At 37.6% G+C, this 19,239-nt stretch overlaps 1 protein-coding gene across 7 annotated transcripts in view; it reads left to right on the top strand.

Annotated features, from left to right (window-relative positions):
• LOC126823510 (fibropellin-1) overlaps positions 1 to 18,429 on the top strand; it is a 29,000-nt gene extending 10,571 nt beyond the window's left edge. The window contains exons 7-16 of one of the 7 annotated variants that reach the window (XM_050552399.2): positions 1,337 to 1,465; positions 2,517 to 2,627; positions 4,434 to 4,565; positions 5,948 to 6,076; positions 7,394 to 7,516; positions 8,911 to 9,033; positions 13,070 to 13,183; positions 15,687 to 15,797; positions 16,615 to 16,719; positions 17,786 to 18,429. In XM_050552399.2, the coding sequence (XP_050408356.1) occupies positions 1,337 to 1,465; positions 2,517 to 2,627; positions 4,434 to 4,565; positions 5,948 to 6,076; positions 7,394 to 7,516; positions 8,911 to 9,033; positions 13,070 to 13,183; positions 15,687 to 15,797; positions 16,615 to 16,719; positions 17,786 to 17,946 (1,238 nt within the window). In that variant the 3' untranslated portion in view covers positions 17,947 to 18,429. Of the gene's footprint in view, positions 1 to 1,336; positions 1,466 to 2,516; positions 2,628 to 4,433; positions 4,566 to 5,944; positions 6,077 to 7,393; positions 7,517 to 8,910; positions 9,034 to 13,069; positions 13,184 to 15,686; positions 15,798 to 16,614; positions 16,720 to 17,785 lie in introns of all 7 variants that reach the window. The other 6 variants (XM_050552398.2, XM_050552401.2, XM_050552400.2 and 3 more) reach the window with 6 other exon arrangements.
• Positions 18,430 to 19,239: the final 810 nt, after the last annotated feature.

The following is a 19,239-nucleotide window of genomic DNA, read 5'->3' as shown; positions in this document are numbered from 1 at the left end:
TAATACCCATTTACACTAAATAGGAAATAATTTTTTACCTACAAATACTTCAAACACCTTTCTTTATTTTTTTAATACATAAAAAATTGTTTTAAAATTAATTTGTCGGAGGAAAAAAGTTAATATTTTTGGCTCATTAAGTCGCATCGATGTCATTCTCTTCAGTGATTGTAGCGGCCTAGCAAATATTCACTGCTGATTATTCTGATGTCATCAGTGATTGTAGCGGCCTAGCGAATATTCACTGCTGATCAGTATGCCTATACTCATATCTTAAAGGACAATATTGTTGTCCACAAAGTTTACATGAAATGAAATGGGGTTTAATGAAAGATTTTAAATCCATAACCTGCATTACGATTCAATGAGTTGGTGATAAATTTTGGAAACCTTATACTTTCTATTGTATATAATCTAAAAGTCTAAGCCCTTCTTTTGTTGTAGAAAAAAGTGACCTTTAAGTATATGAAATTGGTTTTAATGTCCACCCCCTTAACCCCACTCGTACTAATAACGACTGTGGACCTTTATGTATTTGTTTTACAGCTATAGGAGGTACAAATGCTGTTTGTAAAAAGTTGGGCCTTTAAAGTTGCAATTTCATATTTTTAAGTTATATTTTTAAAATTAATCAAAATAAAGCCTTAAAATAGATGGTATCTTTAAACAGTCCTACCTTGTTAAAGAATAATCCTATTAATCCTATAATTCACTATTGCCAGTTGAGAAATTGGGAAAAATATCATTTTTATCTTCAAATTTAAACGTTTGAAATTAGCTACTCCATGGTGGAGAATAGAAAACAAGGGAGGTAATTAGGAGGTAATTGTGTTATTATTTCCGGTGTAAATGAGTTTTAAGTGTGAGAATGACACCTATGATCGTATAATAGTGAGTTGACAACCTATTGAGCAAAAGACATAGAAATAATTATGTTTTGACTTTCTTAGAAAATATAAAATTGCAACTTTAAGTAAATGAAATAGAGTTTATTTAACGTCCTACCTTTCTGCCCTTCCGAGCTAATTACGACGACTGAGGGCCTTTATGTATTTATTCTATATGTATGACGGAGGGGCTGACAAGGACAGCTGTCTAGTCGTTCGAAATGGAAGAAAAACCGAGGTCCCGTGTACACATTGGCGTGCACGTAAAAGATCTCTTGGCAGTTGGAATTCGATATAAGAGTAGGCCGTAGTGCCGCTGTCCGGGCAAAATTCCCCTCATAGCACACTGTATGGCGTATGCCCGTCTTCATTAGCCCAGGTTAGGAGCAGAACAGTAGGACGTTAAACCCCATTTCATTTCATTTCATTTCTATATGTATTTTTTACAGCTGTAGGAACTACAAATGCTGTTTGTAACTCCAACCCCTGTGTAAATGGAGGAGTATGTTCGCCATCAACATCCGGTTATACCTGCGCATGTCCTAGTAATTACCTTGGTAACAACTGTGAAACTTACAGTAAGTAAAACATTTCAGAGGTTTTCCAATCAATTTGTATTTTATTAGACATTTGGACGTCATGTCTCATTGACAATTATTCTAGATGATATATATAAAGGTCACCAGAAAAGCTTCATTTTTTAAATAGTGCAATTGATTACATAGGCGTAGGAGCTCAAAGTAATTCAGGGGGGCATCAGAGAAGATTGCCCGAAATCAATACCGTTTTTTCGGGCAAACATATCATAAGAGAGCTTCGGGCATATTTTCGGGCATGCAGTGGACAAGAAAAAGACGAGAAAATACTTTTCGGGCAGTGAGGATCTCATAGAAATAAGTTAGTTATATTTTTGTCTCTAAAAGTTAATAGAAAAAAAGGTCGTCGAATTTTTCATTGCCCCCCCCCCCCGGCTCCTACGCCTATGATTGATTATGTAAACATATCTTTTCCATGAGTATATTACCTGCAACAGGCAAATTTCAACGCTAGTAATTTCCTCCGTTCTCCGTGAGTAGTCGTAAATTTCCATTAATAAACATTCCGTGACGACATTGTAGTACTTCTGCTCATATTCTAGTCTATATTTCAAAAGACAATTTATAATATATTACACATTACTCTCATAGTACATCTAATAGGAGTGTATATTATATTATATCATATTTTGTTGTATTAGCACACCGTATAATCAACGTAGCACACCGTGTAATAATAGGGGGGTAAATATATAATATATTATTGTAGTAGCACACCGTGTAATAATGGGGGTGTGATATATTATAGATTATTGTAGTAGCACACCGTGTAATAATAGGGGTGTAATATATTATAGATTGTTGTAGTAGCACACCGTGTAATAATGGGGGTAAATATACTATAGATTATTGTAGTAGCACACCGTGTAATAATAGGGAATATAATATATTATTGTAGTAGCACACCGTGTAATAATAGGGGGTATAATATATTATTGTTGTAGCACACCGTGTAATAATAGGGGGTATAATATATAATATATCATTGTAGTAGCACACCGTGTAATAATAATAGGGGTGTAATATATTATAGATTATTGTAGTAGCACACCGTGTAATAATGGGGGTGTATGCTATAATGAAGTCTCCAACTATAGATGTGCTTGTCCTGATAATTACTCTGGACAAAGATGTGATACGTACAGTAAGTACATATAAACATGGTGTATATACCATAGAAACGTAGTATATATTTCATATATATATACCATAGAAACGTAGTATATACCATAGAAGCATAGTGTATATCATAGAAACGTAGTATATATTTCATATATATATACCATAGAAACGTAGTATATATACCATAGAAGCATAGTGTATATATACCATAGAAACATAGTATATATATCATAGTACATATAGTATAGAAGCATAGTATATATTTCATAGTATATATACCATATTTTATAGTACATCTACCATACAAGAAACATAGTATAAATACAACAAAGTATATATTCCATAGGAACATGGTATATATTCCATAGAAACAATATTCCATAGTACATAGTATATATCCCATAGAAACATAAGATATATTTCATAGAAACATAGTATATATTCCATAGAAACTTAGTATATACCATAGAAGCATAGTATATATGTCATAGTATATATAGTTTATACCGCAGTAACATAGTATATATTCCATAGTATATACCATAGAAACATAGCATATATTTATTTATCTTTTTAAAATTGTTTATATACAAAAGCAAAACAGTGACGGATCCCGGCGTGGTACCTGGGAGCCCTGCCCCACCCCCTTAAATAACATTATAAAAAATCACTTCATTGACTATACTATGCATAGTAGGAGTTTTTTTATGTACCCGATGGAACTGATTGTAATATTCGGTCGTCAAGATATATGCCACAAATCACCAATGAAACTCCGAATTTTCAAAATTGTCTCGGACGGGTGGTGGAGAAAGACACGCCCTCATCTCCCCTGCACCCTCCTCCACTCACTAACTACACAGCCTGCGCACGGCACTGATAGCTGTGGATTTGAAAATCTTATATTTACCTGAAAAGTGGATAAACGTATCATTCTAGACATTGTTATTATGCAATAGTCACCTGTTGTTGTGAATTTAAGGCTAGCAAGTGCGCGCTATTTCAAATTGTCTGTCATTGAGACAACTGGCGTGGTTCCGAGTAGGGTCGTCTGTCCAACCTCGTGGGTTTTCTCCGGGTCCTCCGGTTTCCTCCCACTGCTAAAGACCCCTACGAGCAAGTGAAGTATTGAAATAAAACTGAACCATATGTATGTTAGTCCCGAAATGACCTAGTTTGTGTCGAGTTGACGTCAAATCTCTCTCTCTCTCTCTCTCTCTCTCTCTCTCTCTCTCTCTCTCCATGTTAATGGTTATTAGAACTTGTTGCCATACTGTTTTATATGTTACAGTATTACTCTCTATCAGGTTCTGGATGACAAGACTAGTTTAGCATCTTATAATACTTTTTTCTTCTTCTAACATAATATATACAAAACTTAAGACTTCGTAATTAGCTTGTGTTGGGGGAGCCATGGCCCTAGCTCGGCTAGGCACGAATTTGCCAACTCCCAACTAACTTACATTACATGGCCGTTGTCCGGTCTTAACTCCAGACCTGCGTGGCCTGTCCTGGCCGGACCTCTCCCTCGATTCGTTTGTTCTCTGGGCTTATAAACCCTTCCAGACAAAGGAATCGTATTAGACATCTGGCTGATGTATCATGTATCATATCAGGTTTAACATTTGCTTATCAAAAAAGAAAGTTTAAATAAGACATGCCAACAAGGTAAGGGTAACTAATCATTACATAATCACATAGACCAAGAACTCCAGGGATGTCGATAGCGAACAGGTGTCAAGTTGGCAGGAAGCGTCTATAACATCAGATAATCTGTGATTATGTAACAATACGGAATATTATTATATTTATTATGTATTGTTTCCAGCAGGTACAACTGATCCGTGTGCAACCCAACCATGTCAAAATAACGGTATTTGTGTAAGAGATGCCGCAACTAGCTCGACTTATACCTGTGCATGCCAACTCAACTATTCCGGCAATCTCTGTCAATTTTTCAGTAAGTTGATATAAATATTCTAACTACCTATTTTCGCTTATTTATCATCGGCATCATAGTCATCCCTTTAATTTGAATAAAGCACAGATCCTATTTTCGCTTATTTATCATCGGCATCATAGTCATCCCTTTAATTTGAATAAAGCACAGATCCTATTTTCGCTTATTTATCATCGGCATCATAGTCATCCCTTTAATTTGAATAAAGCACAGATCCTATTTTCGCTTATTTATCATCGGCATCATAGTCATCCCTTTAATTTGAATAAAGCACAGATCCTATTTTCGCTTATTTATCATCGGCATCATAGTCATCCCTTTAATTTGAATAAAGCACAGATCCTATTTCGTTTCGTTCAAAAGTTCGGTTTACTTGTCTTTACTGCGCTAGGATCTGGAAGAGTTGTTATATAACCCGCGTTCTGGATGATGTGAGGGATTAGCCAATGAAACGCTCTGTTACGGCGAGCTTTTGACGTGAGTTGCACGGAACTGGGGTTAACCCACTAGAAAAATAAACGCCGATTGTTAATCAAATGTCTGATATCATAAAGTCAAAAGCGGCTCGTATGACCTTTGACGCGGCCTCTCACTACAACTGGTCAGATCTTCATGTAGTAGATGTCATCGAAAGTATAAAAAACAAAACGAAATATAGATCTGTATTTTAATCAGATTGTCATGTTCTTTAAAGATACATTCCCGCGTACAAACTGGGTGATTTAATGGTATATATGGACCAAAACATATTCAAACTAATTAATTTGTCATAATTATGCTTCAAATCCTTCTCAAACATTGTAATTGCGAAGGAATGACCTGCTATAAAAATTCAATCAAACCAGGTCATGTTTACGTCACGTCATGGAAGTCAGAGGAGAATTCATTGCATACATAAGACGATGTTGTCTTTAATCGCTTACTATTTATTACAAATATCGAATCCTAATTAAATTCTCGGATTATCCACTACCCGCGTCTTTTTCCGTCATTTTTATCTCAGAAAGTATTGTACGTCTAACTCTTCATAGCGTTTATCAACTTGTACATCAAACGCTCAATGTTCGGTTTTGACCTTTGACATCACGCGTGCAGAAGTTCCTAATCGTCGGGCTGTTGATTAGGGGAACCCTTACATTTTTGTTCTGTATACGCTCCATGAATGTTTTTCGGGGAATCCAGTATTTTTCTAGTAAGATTGGATATCTCTACTTTCCATATATACCAAAATTGCCATACTTTTATTGGAAATAGCCACCCGATAAATACTTTTAGGGGGACCCATCTTTAAGCGCGTGCCACGCAGGGATTGATAACCTTTGGACCAGTGACTTTTATTTCATAAGGAGTATTGATGTATATACATGTATTATTTCCAGCAGGCCCAACTGATCCGTGTGTATCCGAACCATGTCAAAATAACGGTATTTGTGTAAGAGATGCCACAACTAGCTCGACATATACTTGTACATGCCAACTCAACTATTCCGGCGATCTTTGTCAATTTTACAGTAAGTTGACAAATAAAAAGGTCATTTCTAACTGCACAATCTCGCGTAGTATCGACACAATACTAATATATATTGTTTTTAATTACTAAAACAACAGAACATATTTAAATAATAATAATATATATTTCTTGTTATATGTATTACATAATAAAGAAAAAACTAATTAGAAAGAAAAAACTAATTTTATCTTAGCCAGCGCTTTCACCCACTACGGGTTTCATCAGGCGTTATTAATACATATATGTACATGACAATAATAATATCAAATATAAATATTTTACAATATCAAATACCAATATAAAATTATCCAGCATTTATATATATATATATATGTTAATTATTATACATATATAATAGTTAACATAAAACTAATATGATATTATTTAACATAAAACTAATATGATATACTAGCAGGATACCCGGCTTCGCTCCGAAACCGGAAGTGGTAGACTAACGCCACCAGGTCTATGTTACTTCTATACCCCAAATTTCAGACTCGGGCAGACCTAGTGTAGCCGCCAACCCCGAGCAGACAGACTTCGCTCGGGGGTCATAACACCGAAACCGGAAATGGTAGACTAACGCCACCTGGCCTATGTTACTCCCCGGTACGGGCTACCCCTATACCCCAAATTTCAGACTCGGGGCAGACCTAGTGTAGCCGCCAAACCCGAACAGACCGGCTTCACTCGGGGGTCATAAATCCGAAATCGGAAGTGGTACACTAACGCCACCTGGCCTATGTTACTCCCCGGTCCGAGCTACCCCTATACCCCAAATTTCAGACTCGGGGCAGATCTAGTGTAGCCGCCGACCCCGAACAGACAGACAGACCGACAGACCGACAGACAGACAAACGACAGTCACAAATATATATATAGATAGATACCATTTTACATTAAATTACTATGACATATAACTTTTAACTTTAACATAAAACTTAGATGATAATATTTAATACAAATCTAATATGATATATTAATATTTAACATATAGCTATTATTTAACATAAAACTAATATCAAATATATTATTTAACATAAAACTAATATCAAATATATTATTTAACATAAAACTAATATCAAATATATTATTTAACATAAAACTAATATCAAATATACTATTTAACATAAAACTAATATGATATATAAAACTAAAATGATATATAAAATTTAACATAAAACTAATATGATAATAATTATTTAACATAAATTAATTTATGTATTATTCAAATCTAGGTCATTGTATTTATTTTATCATATATGTGTTAATATTATAATAATCAGTAGTTGACTTGGTGAATTATATTTTGTTTAAGATCCTACTAATCCTTGTGCTACAAGTCCCTGTGGAGTGGGCGGTAGTTGTGTACAGATTATTGGTTCGATCTATAGATGTGATTGTTTAGCTTTTTATTCTGGTGAAAGATGTGAAATATACAGTTAGTACAATGAACGACAATGTATTCAAGTTATCTCCCTTAATATCATTAGTTATCTCCCTTTATTACAGTTATCTACCATTATAGCATTATAGTTAAAATATTCAAGCTGTCTCCCTTAATATCGCTCGCTTTTTCACAGTTATTCACCTTTATAGTTATTATATTAAGGTTGTCTCCCTTCTTTACAGTTATTTACCTTTATTGTTATTATAGTTAGGTTGTTTCTCTTAGTTTCACTAGTTATCTCCCTTTTACTGTTCGCTACCATTATACTTAGATTATCTCCCTTACTATTACTAGTTATCCCCCTTTTTTTTACAGTTAACTCCCTTTGTAGGTATTGCATTCAAAAAGATACCTCGCTTTATATAACCTCGCTGTATATAATTACATTTAAAACCAATAAATGTATATGACCGTGTATATTCTCTTATATCAACCTCTTTATACATATTATTGAAATTATCGCCCCTTGTATCGTAATTATATCCTTTATACATCCTTTATCTTCCACAGAAAGTTATTTACAAATAATTTAGGTCATGCTCGATTGCCAGCCTTGAACATCAGAAAGTGACAGAACTGCAAAATATAGTGACAATCGAGTGAAAAGGAAGATTTGGGACTGTAAAGAAAATAACAGAACTGAATTTCGCGTCACTCGATTGCAATTCGATCCACTCCTGACGTTCAGGACTGCCAATCGAGCACCCCATCGTTAATGAGTAATTAACTCTGTATCGTACAGATGGCATGTTTTTATTTGTCTGCGATATCACTTCGGTAGAAGCGGATTTAAAAAAAGCCATTTCACACACAATGTTTATTTTACAGTTGAAATAAATGTATTAATGTTACCAACATTTATAGAGGGTAGGGCTCCAATTCTAACAACAACAACTGAAGGGCAAGACCCTACTTCTAACAACAACAACTGAAAGGCAGAGCCCAAACTCTACTAACAACAACTGAAGGGCAGGGTCCTAATTCTACTGAAGGACAGTGGTCAGACAGGGGCCTATATATACTAACAACAACAGGAAAACATGGCCCTAATTCTAATAACAATTAGACGACTCTACGTCTACTAACAACGGCTGAGGAATTGGGCCTTACTTCTGCTAACAACTGGGGAGTTAGGACTGATTCTACTAACAACTGGATAACGGGGTCTGATTCCACTTACAACTGGATAACAGGGCCTGATTCTACTAACAACTGGATGACAGGGTCTGATTCTACTAACAACTGGATAACACGATCCTGACGCTACTAACAACAATGCCTGGTGGCAGGGCCCGGTGATATTAAGATAAAAAGCACATTGTCTCTTAAGGTATATTATTGATGAACTGGATTCAGGAATCTTATAGTAATTGTTTATATTTCAGCTCCCGCCAATCCATGTGAATCCAACCCCTGTGGCACAGGAGGAAGTTGTCTACAGACAACTGGTGGAAATTTCCAGTGTCAATGTTTCTCCGCTTATTCTGGTGAAAGATGTGAAACATACAGTAAGTTACCACAAATAGAACATAGCCACGCGCATTACGGGGTACTTACTCTCTACTATTGAAAACAAGATCCGGTCGTGATGAAAACCTCTTGAAGGTGCGCGATTGTGAGTTAAGAAGGTTTCGATTGCAACCGAGTGTCACGATACCACCATTTCCCCAAAACGATAACTTACAAAGCATGTCTAAAGCTTTCTGAGCCCGGCGTTTATAGCTTAATAGCCTTCTGGAAGACAGATGGGGGGATTGGGATGGCAGAGTGGTCTAGAGTGTCGGGCTTCGAACTCTAGCTGGCCGGTCACCTCTGACTTTAGGTCGTGGTTTCGACCCCTTTGTATGTGTCTTGAAGATACGGGCGCCTTTTCAATCTCGTGGGTTTACTCCGTGTACTCCGGTTTCCTCCAACAGCAAAGACCCTTGTGCGTATGCTAAGCATAATAAGATATGGCAACTTGACTGCGATATCACCATCGGTAGAAGTGGACGTTACACATTTATTGAAGGAGGAATGCCGGTAGCTAGCTTGGGCAATCTGGTTAAAACACAGATCCTATTTCGTTTCGTTTTTATAGTTCAAAATTTCCTTTTACTTGTCTTTACTACACTTGGATCTGGAAGCGTTGTTATTTAACTCGTGTTCTGCTTGAAATGAGGGGTCAGCCAATCAAATGGTCTGTCGAATTGAGCGTTTGACCTTTTTTGCGTGGAACTGTGGGTAGACATTAGCGGCAATAGAAATCAAAACAAAGCAAAAGTAGATAAAAAATACATGGCGGTCGCTAATTGGTTAATCGAATGACTGACGTAATCGAGTCAAATGTCGCTTGCTTGGTACCTGACGTCATCGAACGTGAACTCCCACTATAACTTGTTAGATCTACATGTAGTGTAGGCCATCGAAAGTATAAAAAACGAAACGAAATATAGATCTATATTTTAATTAGATTGCTAGCTTGGGTATTTGTCCCACTTTTGAGTTAAAACGACAAATGTAGGCTGACTGAACGATCGCTGTCGTTTTTAAATCTGTTTAACATAAGAGACTGGACAATCTGATTCAAACACAGATCCTATTTCGTTTTTGGTTTTTCGAGTTCAAAATGTCGTTTTCCTTGGGTTTACTACACTAGGACTGGAAGAGTTGTTATATAACTCGCGTTCTGGATGATGTGAGGGATTAGTCAATGGTCTGTTACGGCGAGGCTTTGGCGTGAGGTGCACGGCACTGTTGGTAAGCCACAAGAAACATCAACGCTGATTGCTTAATCATATGTCTGCCGTCAAAGGGCCAAAAGTCGCTCGTATGACCTCTGACGCGACCTTCCACTACAACCGGCCAGATCTTCATGAAGTAGAGGCCATCGAAAGTATAAAAAAAAAAACGAAAGGAAATATAGATCTGTATTTTAATCAGATTGGAGACTGAACGGCATATTTGACAGAGAATGACTTCCGGGAAGTTGGTGTGATTCATGGTGCACTGTATTCAATTCGTCCATATAGTACTAGTCAGTGTACGGGGTTGCTATAGTTCTGATATCATACCCTTTACTCAAATGATGTTCTACCATTTCAATTAGAACTGCTTGCTTTCTTATATTTTAATATCGATGGTATGGTGTTTTGATATCTTTGCTAATTAAAGATACATTATGCAAGAGCTAAATCTGCCAATTGTAGGTCTTTCCTTAGGTCTGAAATGTTATCTAAATTATTAATTAGACATTAATTAACTTATCCAGGCCATTATCAACTCTTGATGACATCGCCAGCCTGCGATATTTACAAAATTACAATCCAATCTGCTGCTCAACGCTCATTCATGATTAAATCAAAAAATGGATTTTATCGGACCGACTTTAGTAATGTTTTTCGAGGCTAGGCCAGAAATTCAATCGCTAAATTCTCGGTTCAGAGTGGATCAATTTGACTGAAAATTTTCAGCAAATTCTCTTTCCATCATCTAGTTTTCAACTATACTATTCAAAAAAAGTAGGGGATATTTGATTTTTAAGTGTTATTAAAGTCACCTAATGAAACTGACGAAGAAACAAATGACAAAATGAAATGAAGTTCACATTCATCGATTTATTCCAAATGATCGTTAGACTAAGTAAGGCACAGACTGACCATTATAAGGGTAAAATGATACCCGGGGTCAAACAGCAAAGTTACCACAGCATCACAACCAAGTCAGTAACGGGTAAATCCTCCTCTGTTTGCCAAACAAGCATTGATCCGACGTGGCATACTCCTAATGAGACGTCTAAGGTCATTTTGGTCCAGATTGTCCCATTCCTGTTGCAACGCAGCAGCAAGTTCTTGGACATTGGCAGGACGTTGTTGACGTTGACGTAACCTCTGTCCAAGCATGTCCCAGACATGCTCGATGGGGGAGAGGTCGGGACTCAGTGCTGGCCATGGTAATGTGGTGATGTTCTGTTGTTGGAGGTAACCTGTAACGATCCTGGCCCTGTGACATCTTGCGTTGTCATCCTGGAAGATGAAACGGCGGCCATGACGTCGTTCGAACGGCACAACATGGACTGCCAAGATGTTGTCCCGGTAGTACTAGCCTGTAACACGCCCTGCAACAACATGTAAAGCCGTTCTTCCAGCAACAGTGATGCCTCCCCACACCATAACAGAACCACCCCCAAATCGATCATGTCTGATGTCGTTAACGTCTTGGAAGCGCTCGTTTCGACGACGCCGCACCCTCCTACGTCTGTCCAAAAAATCAACAGTGAACCTTGACTCATCTGAAAACATCACATTGCTCCAGCGTCGATTATCCCAGTGTTGACGATCCCTACACCAACGACGTCTTGCCTGAATGTGATGATCTCTCAAACAAGGGATCACGCGAGGACGTCGGGCGCGAAGGTGACCCCTATGCAGTCGATTCCGAATCGTCTGGCCACTCACTCTCACACCAGTGTCTGTTTGAAGACGAGCGCTGATCTGATTTGCTGTGATGACACGATTTCTCAAGGCCAAGGTACGGATAAATCGATCCTGGGCTTGAGTTGTCGCCCTTGGTCGACCTGAGCGTGGTCTGTCCTGTACAGATTGTGTATCACGGTATCTGGACCATAGCCTGCTTATGAAAGACTGAGAAACATTCATCGTCCGCGCCACAACCGCCTGTGTTGTGCCGATCTGTAGCATGCCAAGGGCACGTAACCTTTCATTTTGGGTAAGCCGACGCATATCAAAATTTGTTTTCTGGTCACTAAAACAATTAAACTGATGTTTCCACCCTGGAATTCAATGCCACAATGACTGTAACATTCAAAGTCAGAGTCGTGCAAATCTTGGGTTGGACCCCCATGATGATCCCAAGCATCACCTGCATTCCATGCGGTAGCTATTGGTGCGTTTGGGCGTCACATGTAACTGGAAATGTTTCTTCTGTTAGGTTCTATAGTGACTTTTTTCGTAGTCATTTGCATATTTTAGTATTATGCCCCCAAAATCAAATATCCCCTACTTTTTTTGAATAGTATATTATAGTGAGAACGAACTGTCAGCTCCTTATCTAATCTTCCATGATGTATCTTGGTTCAGAATGGACTAATTTGACTGAAATGTTCATCAAATTGCTTTTCCATTATCTAGTTTTCAACTATTATAGTGAGAACGAACTGCCAGCTCTTTATCTAATCTCCCATAATGTATGTTTAATGTTTTGGTTTATTTAATATTACTAAACATTTGCTAAAATTAATAACAAGGCAATCTAATTCAAATACAAATCTATATTTCGTTTCGTTTTTTTATACTTTCGATGGCCTACACTATATATAGTAAAGACAAGTAAAACGAACTTTTGAACTATAAAAACGAAACGAAATAGGGTCTGTGTTTTTATCAGATGGATAACAAGGGTATTACTGTATTAATGTTTGTATATATTGTATGTAAACAAGGGTATTACTGTATCAATGTTTGTATATATTGTATGTAAACAAGGGTATTACTGTATTAATGTTTGTATATATTGTGGGACTAACAACTTACACTTTCTCTAAAGCTAACCCATGCGATAGTAATCCTTGTGGTATTGGAGGTGCCAGCTGTACTCCTACTGGATCTAGTTTCTTCTGTTCTTGTAAAGAAGGTTATTCTGGTTTCCGTTGTGAATTCGGTGAGTTACACAGGGACTTTATTCATTTTACCTACTGACGATTCCAATACACAGGGACCCTATTTATTATATACATAATATAACAGACATGGGTCTTATTCATAAACCGCAGGGTTCTTATTTATTAACAACTACAATACACAGTGACCTTTTTTATTATATACATGAACCGCTATAAGAGACATGGGCCATAATCATTCACCACAAATACAATGCACAGGGGCGTTATTCATTAACAACTACATTACAAAGGGACCTTATTCATTATATCCAGTTAAATTAGATGTTGGCGTACTATTATTTCAAATTATCGTACGGGCAATTTGCGAATCGTACATTATTTATACTAGTGAAATATTGGACTGGCGTTTCGCATTTCACTGTAAAAGCACATGCGGGGTGTCTGTATTTTAAGTTCTTTAAAGGAGCTAAATCGCTAATATTTTGGACCTAGAAATTGGCACAAATGGGTCGCAACGCATATAATAATGTAATATGAATTTATATAAACTGTTTTACATTCAATCGTGTCCGTTTTACTGTGAATTGTCATCAGTTATGTTCGGCGAAATACGCCAGAAGTCTCAACCGCAAGTCAGTTTCTAGCGTCTGGTTATTCCAGTCAACACCGATATTATTTATTGCGCATGCTCTCCAAATAAGAACATGATATCACCGTTTGGCATGACTTGTGGAATATGTCTAGCCTCATTCTTTGAGCACCTTGTTACAAATGGCACTGAAACGCATTATGGTACAGGATTCGTGTACCAATGGTAAAATGTTTATTTTGTCTTAAATATTGGATATCAGAAGCCCATCTTTTCCAGGTAAGATCACAGCACCAATGCTGATTTAAATTGCAAAAAAAATCGTGTTTTCAATGTCGAAGATTTTGGATGATATTGAGTTACGGACTTAGCTACTTTAATGGTCTCGAGCTTAAGACATTGCGTAATATATTAAAACAACACTCGGGCCTCACGGCCCTCTTGTTGTTACAATATATTACTTAATGTCTCGCTCTCGACCATTAAACAATGCTTACAATACACGGGGCATTATTCACTATACACATTAACAACTACAATACACAGGGACCTTATTCACAATATTCACGAACAATTGTATTACACAGGGCCATTATTCACGGACATCTACAAAACACTTCGACCTTATTCGTTATGCACATTAACAACCGGTTAATGCACAGGGACTTTATTGGTGTAAACTTAAACTAATATATATTTTAAGAATACTCCTTGGTCATTGGCTAAGCACTAACATCATAGCAGGTATTTAGCTAGTACTAAAGGGCCACGGGTTAAAGAGCACAATACTTATCTTTACCGGTCCGGCAATGACAACTATCACTGCGCCACTGGACTATTGCGCATGTGATGTAATGGGACAATCCGGATACAGGCACTAAAATGTACATGGGTTTCTCTTTAGTGTCATATATTAAAACAACCCGTTTCGATTGGCTATTGTTTTGTTTTTCAATAGAGTAGTCTTGATCGAAGGAATATTATTTGTGCCAATTTTGATACTTGATTCCGGTACTATTCATTGTTTCAATGGCATTTAGTAATTGAACTGGAATATACAGGTCACAATTCTATAGAATACAATTACTGCTTATACCTCATTGTTTGAGGTGGGAGGTAGATGGCCGAATGGTGAGCACGTGCGCGCTGTATCATGAGGCCTGTCATTTAGTCAACTGGCATGGTTTCGAATCCCGGTTGTACGTGACAAGGAGTTGGGTCGCCTGTCCAACCTCGTGGGTTTTCTCCGGGTCCTCCGGTTTCATCCCACTGCTAAAGACCCCTACGCGCAAGCGAATTATTGAAATAAAATTAAACAATATGTTAGTCCCGAAATGACCTAGTTTGTGTCGAGTGGACTCTCTCTCTCTCTCTCTCTCTCTCATTGCTTGATAATGACTAGAGAAGCCTAGTGGAAACGTCGCTCAGAAACAGTAATTGTATACCACAGAATCATGACCTGTTTGTCCCTTACTAGTATCCACATATGAATGATTTCCCTGTTTATATGCAGATGGCTGGGAGATCTGTGGCAGGGGATATTTATTGATATAGTTGTATTTATATTGTCGTGGGAGTGGCGAACTAGGTAAGACGCTGGCTCGCTAGTCTGGAGGTCGTGGGTTCGATTCCTGCCTTGGCCGAGAAAGTTCATCGGGACATGGTTTACCCTTGTCAGTGGTGCAGGACGGAGGGCCTGACAAGGACAGTTGTCTAGTCGTTTGGATGGGACGAAAAACCAAGGTCCCGTGTATACATTGGCATGCATGTAAAAGATCCCTTGACAGTTGGAATTCGATATAAGAGTAAGCCATAGTGCTGTTGCCCGGCCAAACATTTCCCTCAGAGCACACTGTATGGCGTATGCTCGTCTTCATTAGCCCAGTCCGGAGCAGAACAGTAGGATGTTAAACCCCATATCATTTATATTGTTGTATTTTTTGTTTTTGTAGAAAATTTCTGTGCTGGTAAAACGTGTAGTAATAATGGTGTATGTACAAGTCAGTCAACAGGGTATCAGTGTACGTGTAACGATGGCTTTATTGGCGAAAACTGTGAATACAGTAAGTTTTCTATATCACAATCTACCGGACTGCAGATTCACTAGACTTTTCAAGAGAGAGAGAGAGCGAAAGAGAGAGAAAGAGAGAGAGAGAGAGAGAGAGAGAGAGAGAAAGAGAGAGAGAGAGAGAGAGCGAAAGAGAGAGAAAGAGAGAGAGAGAGAGAGAGAGAGAGCGAAAGAGAGAGAGAGAGAGAGAGAGCGAAAGAGCGAGAGAGACAGAGAGAAAGAGAGAGAGAAAGACAGAGAGAAAGAGAGAGAGAGAGAAAGAGAGAGAGAGCGAAAGAGAGAGAGAGAAAGAGAGAGAGCAAGAGAGAGAGAGAGCGAAAGAGAGAGAGAGAGAAAGAGAGAGAGACAAAGAGAAAGAGAGAGAGAGTAACATATGGTTTAATTTTATTTCAATAATTCGCTTACGCGTAAGGGGTCTTTAGCAGTTGAAGGAAACTTGAGGACCTGGAGAAAACCCATGAAGTTGGACATGCGACCTTATACATTGTCACGTACAATCGGGGAATCGAAACCACGCCAGTTGACTCAATGACAGACCTTATGATACAGCGCCCACGTGCTAGCCATTGCCCACCCCACCCCCTTAGTTTTAAAGCGACTGTCTGTCTGAACAATCTATTTATTAACGATTTCAAATATTAAATGTGTAATATTTTAAAGCAACTGTAATAACTATGCCTGTGAGAATAATCTATATACAAACGATTTACAATAATAATTGTGTTATATTTTAAAGCGACTGTCTGACAGCTATGTATAAATAATGTACTATAATGGGCATGTATAAATAATTTGTTTCTGTTATTTTAAAGCGAATTTCTGTGCCAGCAATCCATGTATAAACGGTACGTGTTATAATGACGTCAACAACTATAGATGTGGGTGCCCATTTGGTTTCGCTGGTAACCCATGCAGAGGTAAACAGATCTTAATTATTTATCATTCCGTATCTCGACAATTTCCGTACCTTGTGAACTGTAGTACGTATCTCTACAATTCCCGTACCTTGTAAATACAGCCAAGGATTTTAGATTACATGTTAAAACCAAATCGTACGGGAATTAGAAGGTAGTTTTCACTATCGAAACGAGGTTCCCCGTTTGTCATTAATGAAAGACAAGCCGCTTTCCGGAAAAATTACCCTGACAGAACACTGTGTGCCGGGTTGCCCGTCTTCATTAGCCCAGTCGGCGCAGAATAGTAATAAGTTTAACCCCATTTCATTTCACCATCGACACTTTCACGATTGATGGTTCTCCCAAAACATATCCTCGGCAATGTTTCTCGAAATTTTAACTAAAGATAAAATCCAAATTTTAGTAGATACTTCAATTTTGATTGGCTAAGCACTAAAATCAATCTAATATTATCTAATCAAGTTACTAAAAATTGGATTTTATCTTAGTTAAAATTTCATGAAACAGGCCCTTGGATTATTATATTTAACGCGAAGTATTCTGACGGAAGCACGATGGCTCTGTTAGTACGGATATAGCCTCACTAAAATTAACCATGTTCACCGACAAAGGGTTAAATCTATTTGATAAGGCCAACCTCAAGTTTGGTCAACGGTCACGAGATGTAAACAGTGCTAGCGCTAATCCAAACTCTAACCCTATCCCTGGACCTAGCACTAACGCTTACCCTAACCCTAACCTACAATCTCGCCAACAATTACGTGCCAGCGACCTTGCCGAAAATTGAGTTGGCCTTAACAAATAGATTTAGCCACGAGAAAGGTCCTCATGATTTTCAAGCGGGGTTTTGCAGGAGCGATTGTAGTCGTACGAGTGGGACGAAAAAACCCAAGGTTAGGTTTACAAGTAAAATAATCCCTGACAGCTGGAGTTCCAGCTAAATTCCCTTCCTAGTATAACGCATGGCGCCTGCCCTTCTCCATTACATGTATTCTTGTTGGTAGAGAAAATAAAGGCATTAAACCCCATTTAATTTTATTTTATATCATTTCATTTGTTTAACCAGATTGTAGCAGTTTATGGCAGTGTGCATCGAATCGTAATGCGTACATTGTACCGGACCCTATGGATGATACTAAATACATCATCTGTCAAGACGGCGCCAAGATCACCATCGACTGTAGCGTGGGTCAAAAATTTATTCCCATGAAGATCCAATGCGAGTAAGCCAGAGGTCAAGGTCGTTATGTAAAGTTCAAGGTCATTATACAAAGTTCAAGGTCGTTATGTAAAGTTCAAGGTCATTTAATTTGAATTATACTTATATTAAACATAAGATGTAGATTTCAGTTTATTTGTAAAAATGTGCTAAAGTTATAATTTATGCCTGTATGTAATTAATGTTGTTATGTTAATTGTGTTAATGAATACTCCGTTAATCAAGAGATTAACAAAAAAAAGGAAGAAATAAATGAATCTTTCTTTTTAATGAATTGTGCTGATTTTGTTAAACATACATTATGCAACAGCTAAATCTGCCTATTGCAGGTATTTCTTTAGGCCTGAAATGTTATCTAAATTATTAATTATACATTAATTAACTTATCCAGACCATAATCAACTATCGATTGTGTCGGATTGTCACTGGATTTAAAACCGATTTGCTGCTCAACCCCTTATGGATGATTAAATCCAAAAATGGATCATCAAGACTATGTTTTTTTTTTATCTTACCGACTTTAGTAATGTTGACCGAGGCTAGGTCGAAAAATCAATCGCTAATATCTCGGTTCAGAGCGGAGTAATGTGACTGCAATTGTCAGCATATCCCCTTTACATTATCTAGTTTGTAACTATTATAGTGACAACTGACAAATCCTCATCTGATCTTCCATAATGTATCTTTAAGCTTTATTTATTTACTACGTACGTTACCATTGTAGTCAACGTTGTCCTTTCCTCCGTGACCAAAATATAACAGACAACTACAGTGTTTAGGTTTATTAGAGAGAGAGAAAGAGAGATGGGTTCCACTCGACACAAACTAGGTCATTTCAGGACTAACATATATTTCAATTTTATTTCAATAATTCGCTTGCGTGTAGGAGTCTTTAGCACTAGCAGTGAGAGGAAAACGGAGGACCCGGAGAAAACCCACAAGGTTGGACAGGCGAAGGTTCATTCGAACTTAATTCTTTAAGTTAAAGGCAAGTGTTAGTCTCCTCCGCTCTCAAAATTATCTGACTTCGATATCACTGGTATGGCAGTCTGGGTGAGCCCTCTCGAATCACAGCCCCGCTCATTCTTTTAAAGATACCAACGTCCCTAGTACTAACTGACCAAAGTTGTAATTTCTAAGTATGAAATGGATATGACCTATACCTTGCAAACCAGTAGGGATTTGGTCAACTAAATACACTTCATCACCGTTTGTGCATTTTCATAAACAAAAAAATACATGATTTTCTTTCTCTCGAAAATGAAGGATTTGGGTTGCCCGAATATTTAAAATGACGCTAG

The sequence above is a fragment of the Patella vulgata genome, chromosome 6 (genome assembly GCF_932274485.2).
Source record: "Patella vulgata chromosome 6, xgPatVulg1.2, whole genome shotgun sequence".
NCBI classification, from domain to species: Eukaryota; Metazoa; Mollusca; class Gastropoda; family Patellidae; genus Patella; species Patella vulgata.
Note: the sequence above shows the minus strand (reverse complement) of the source record. Positions and strands in the feature narration are given on the sequence as shown.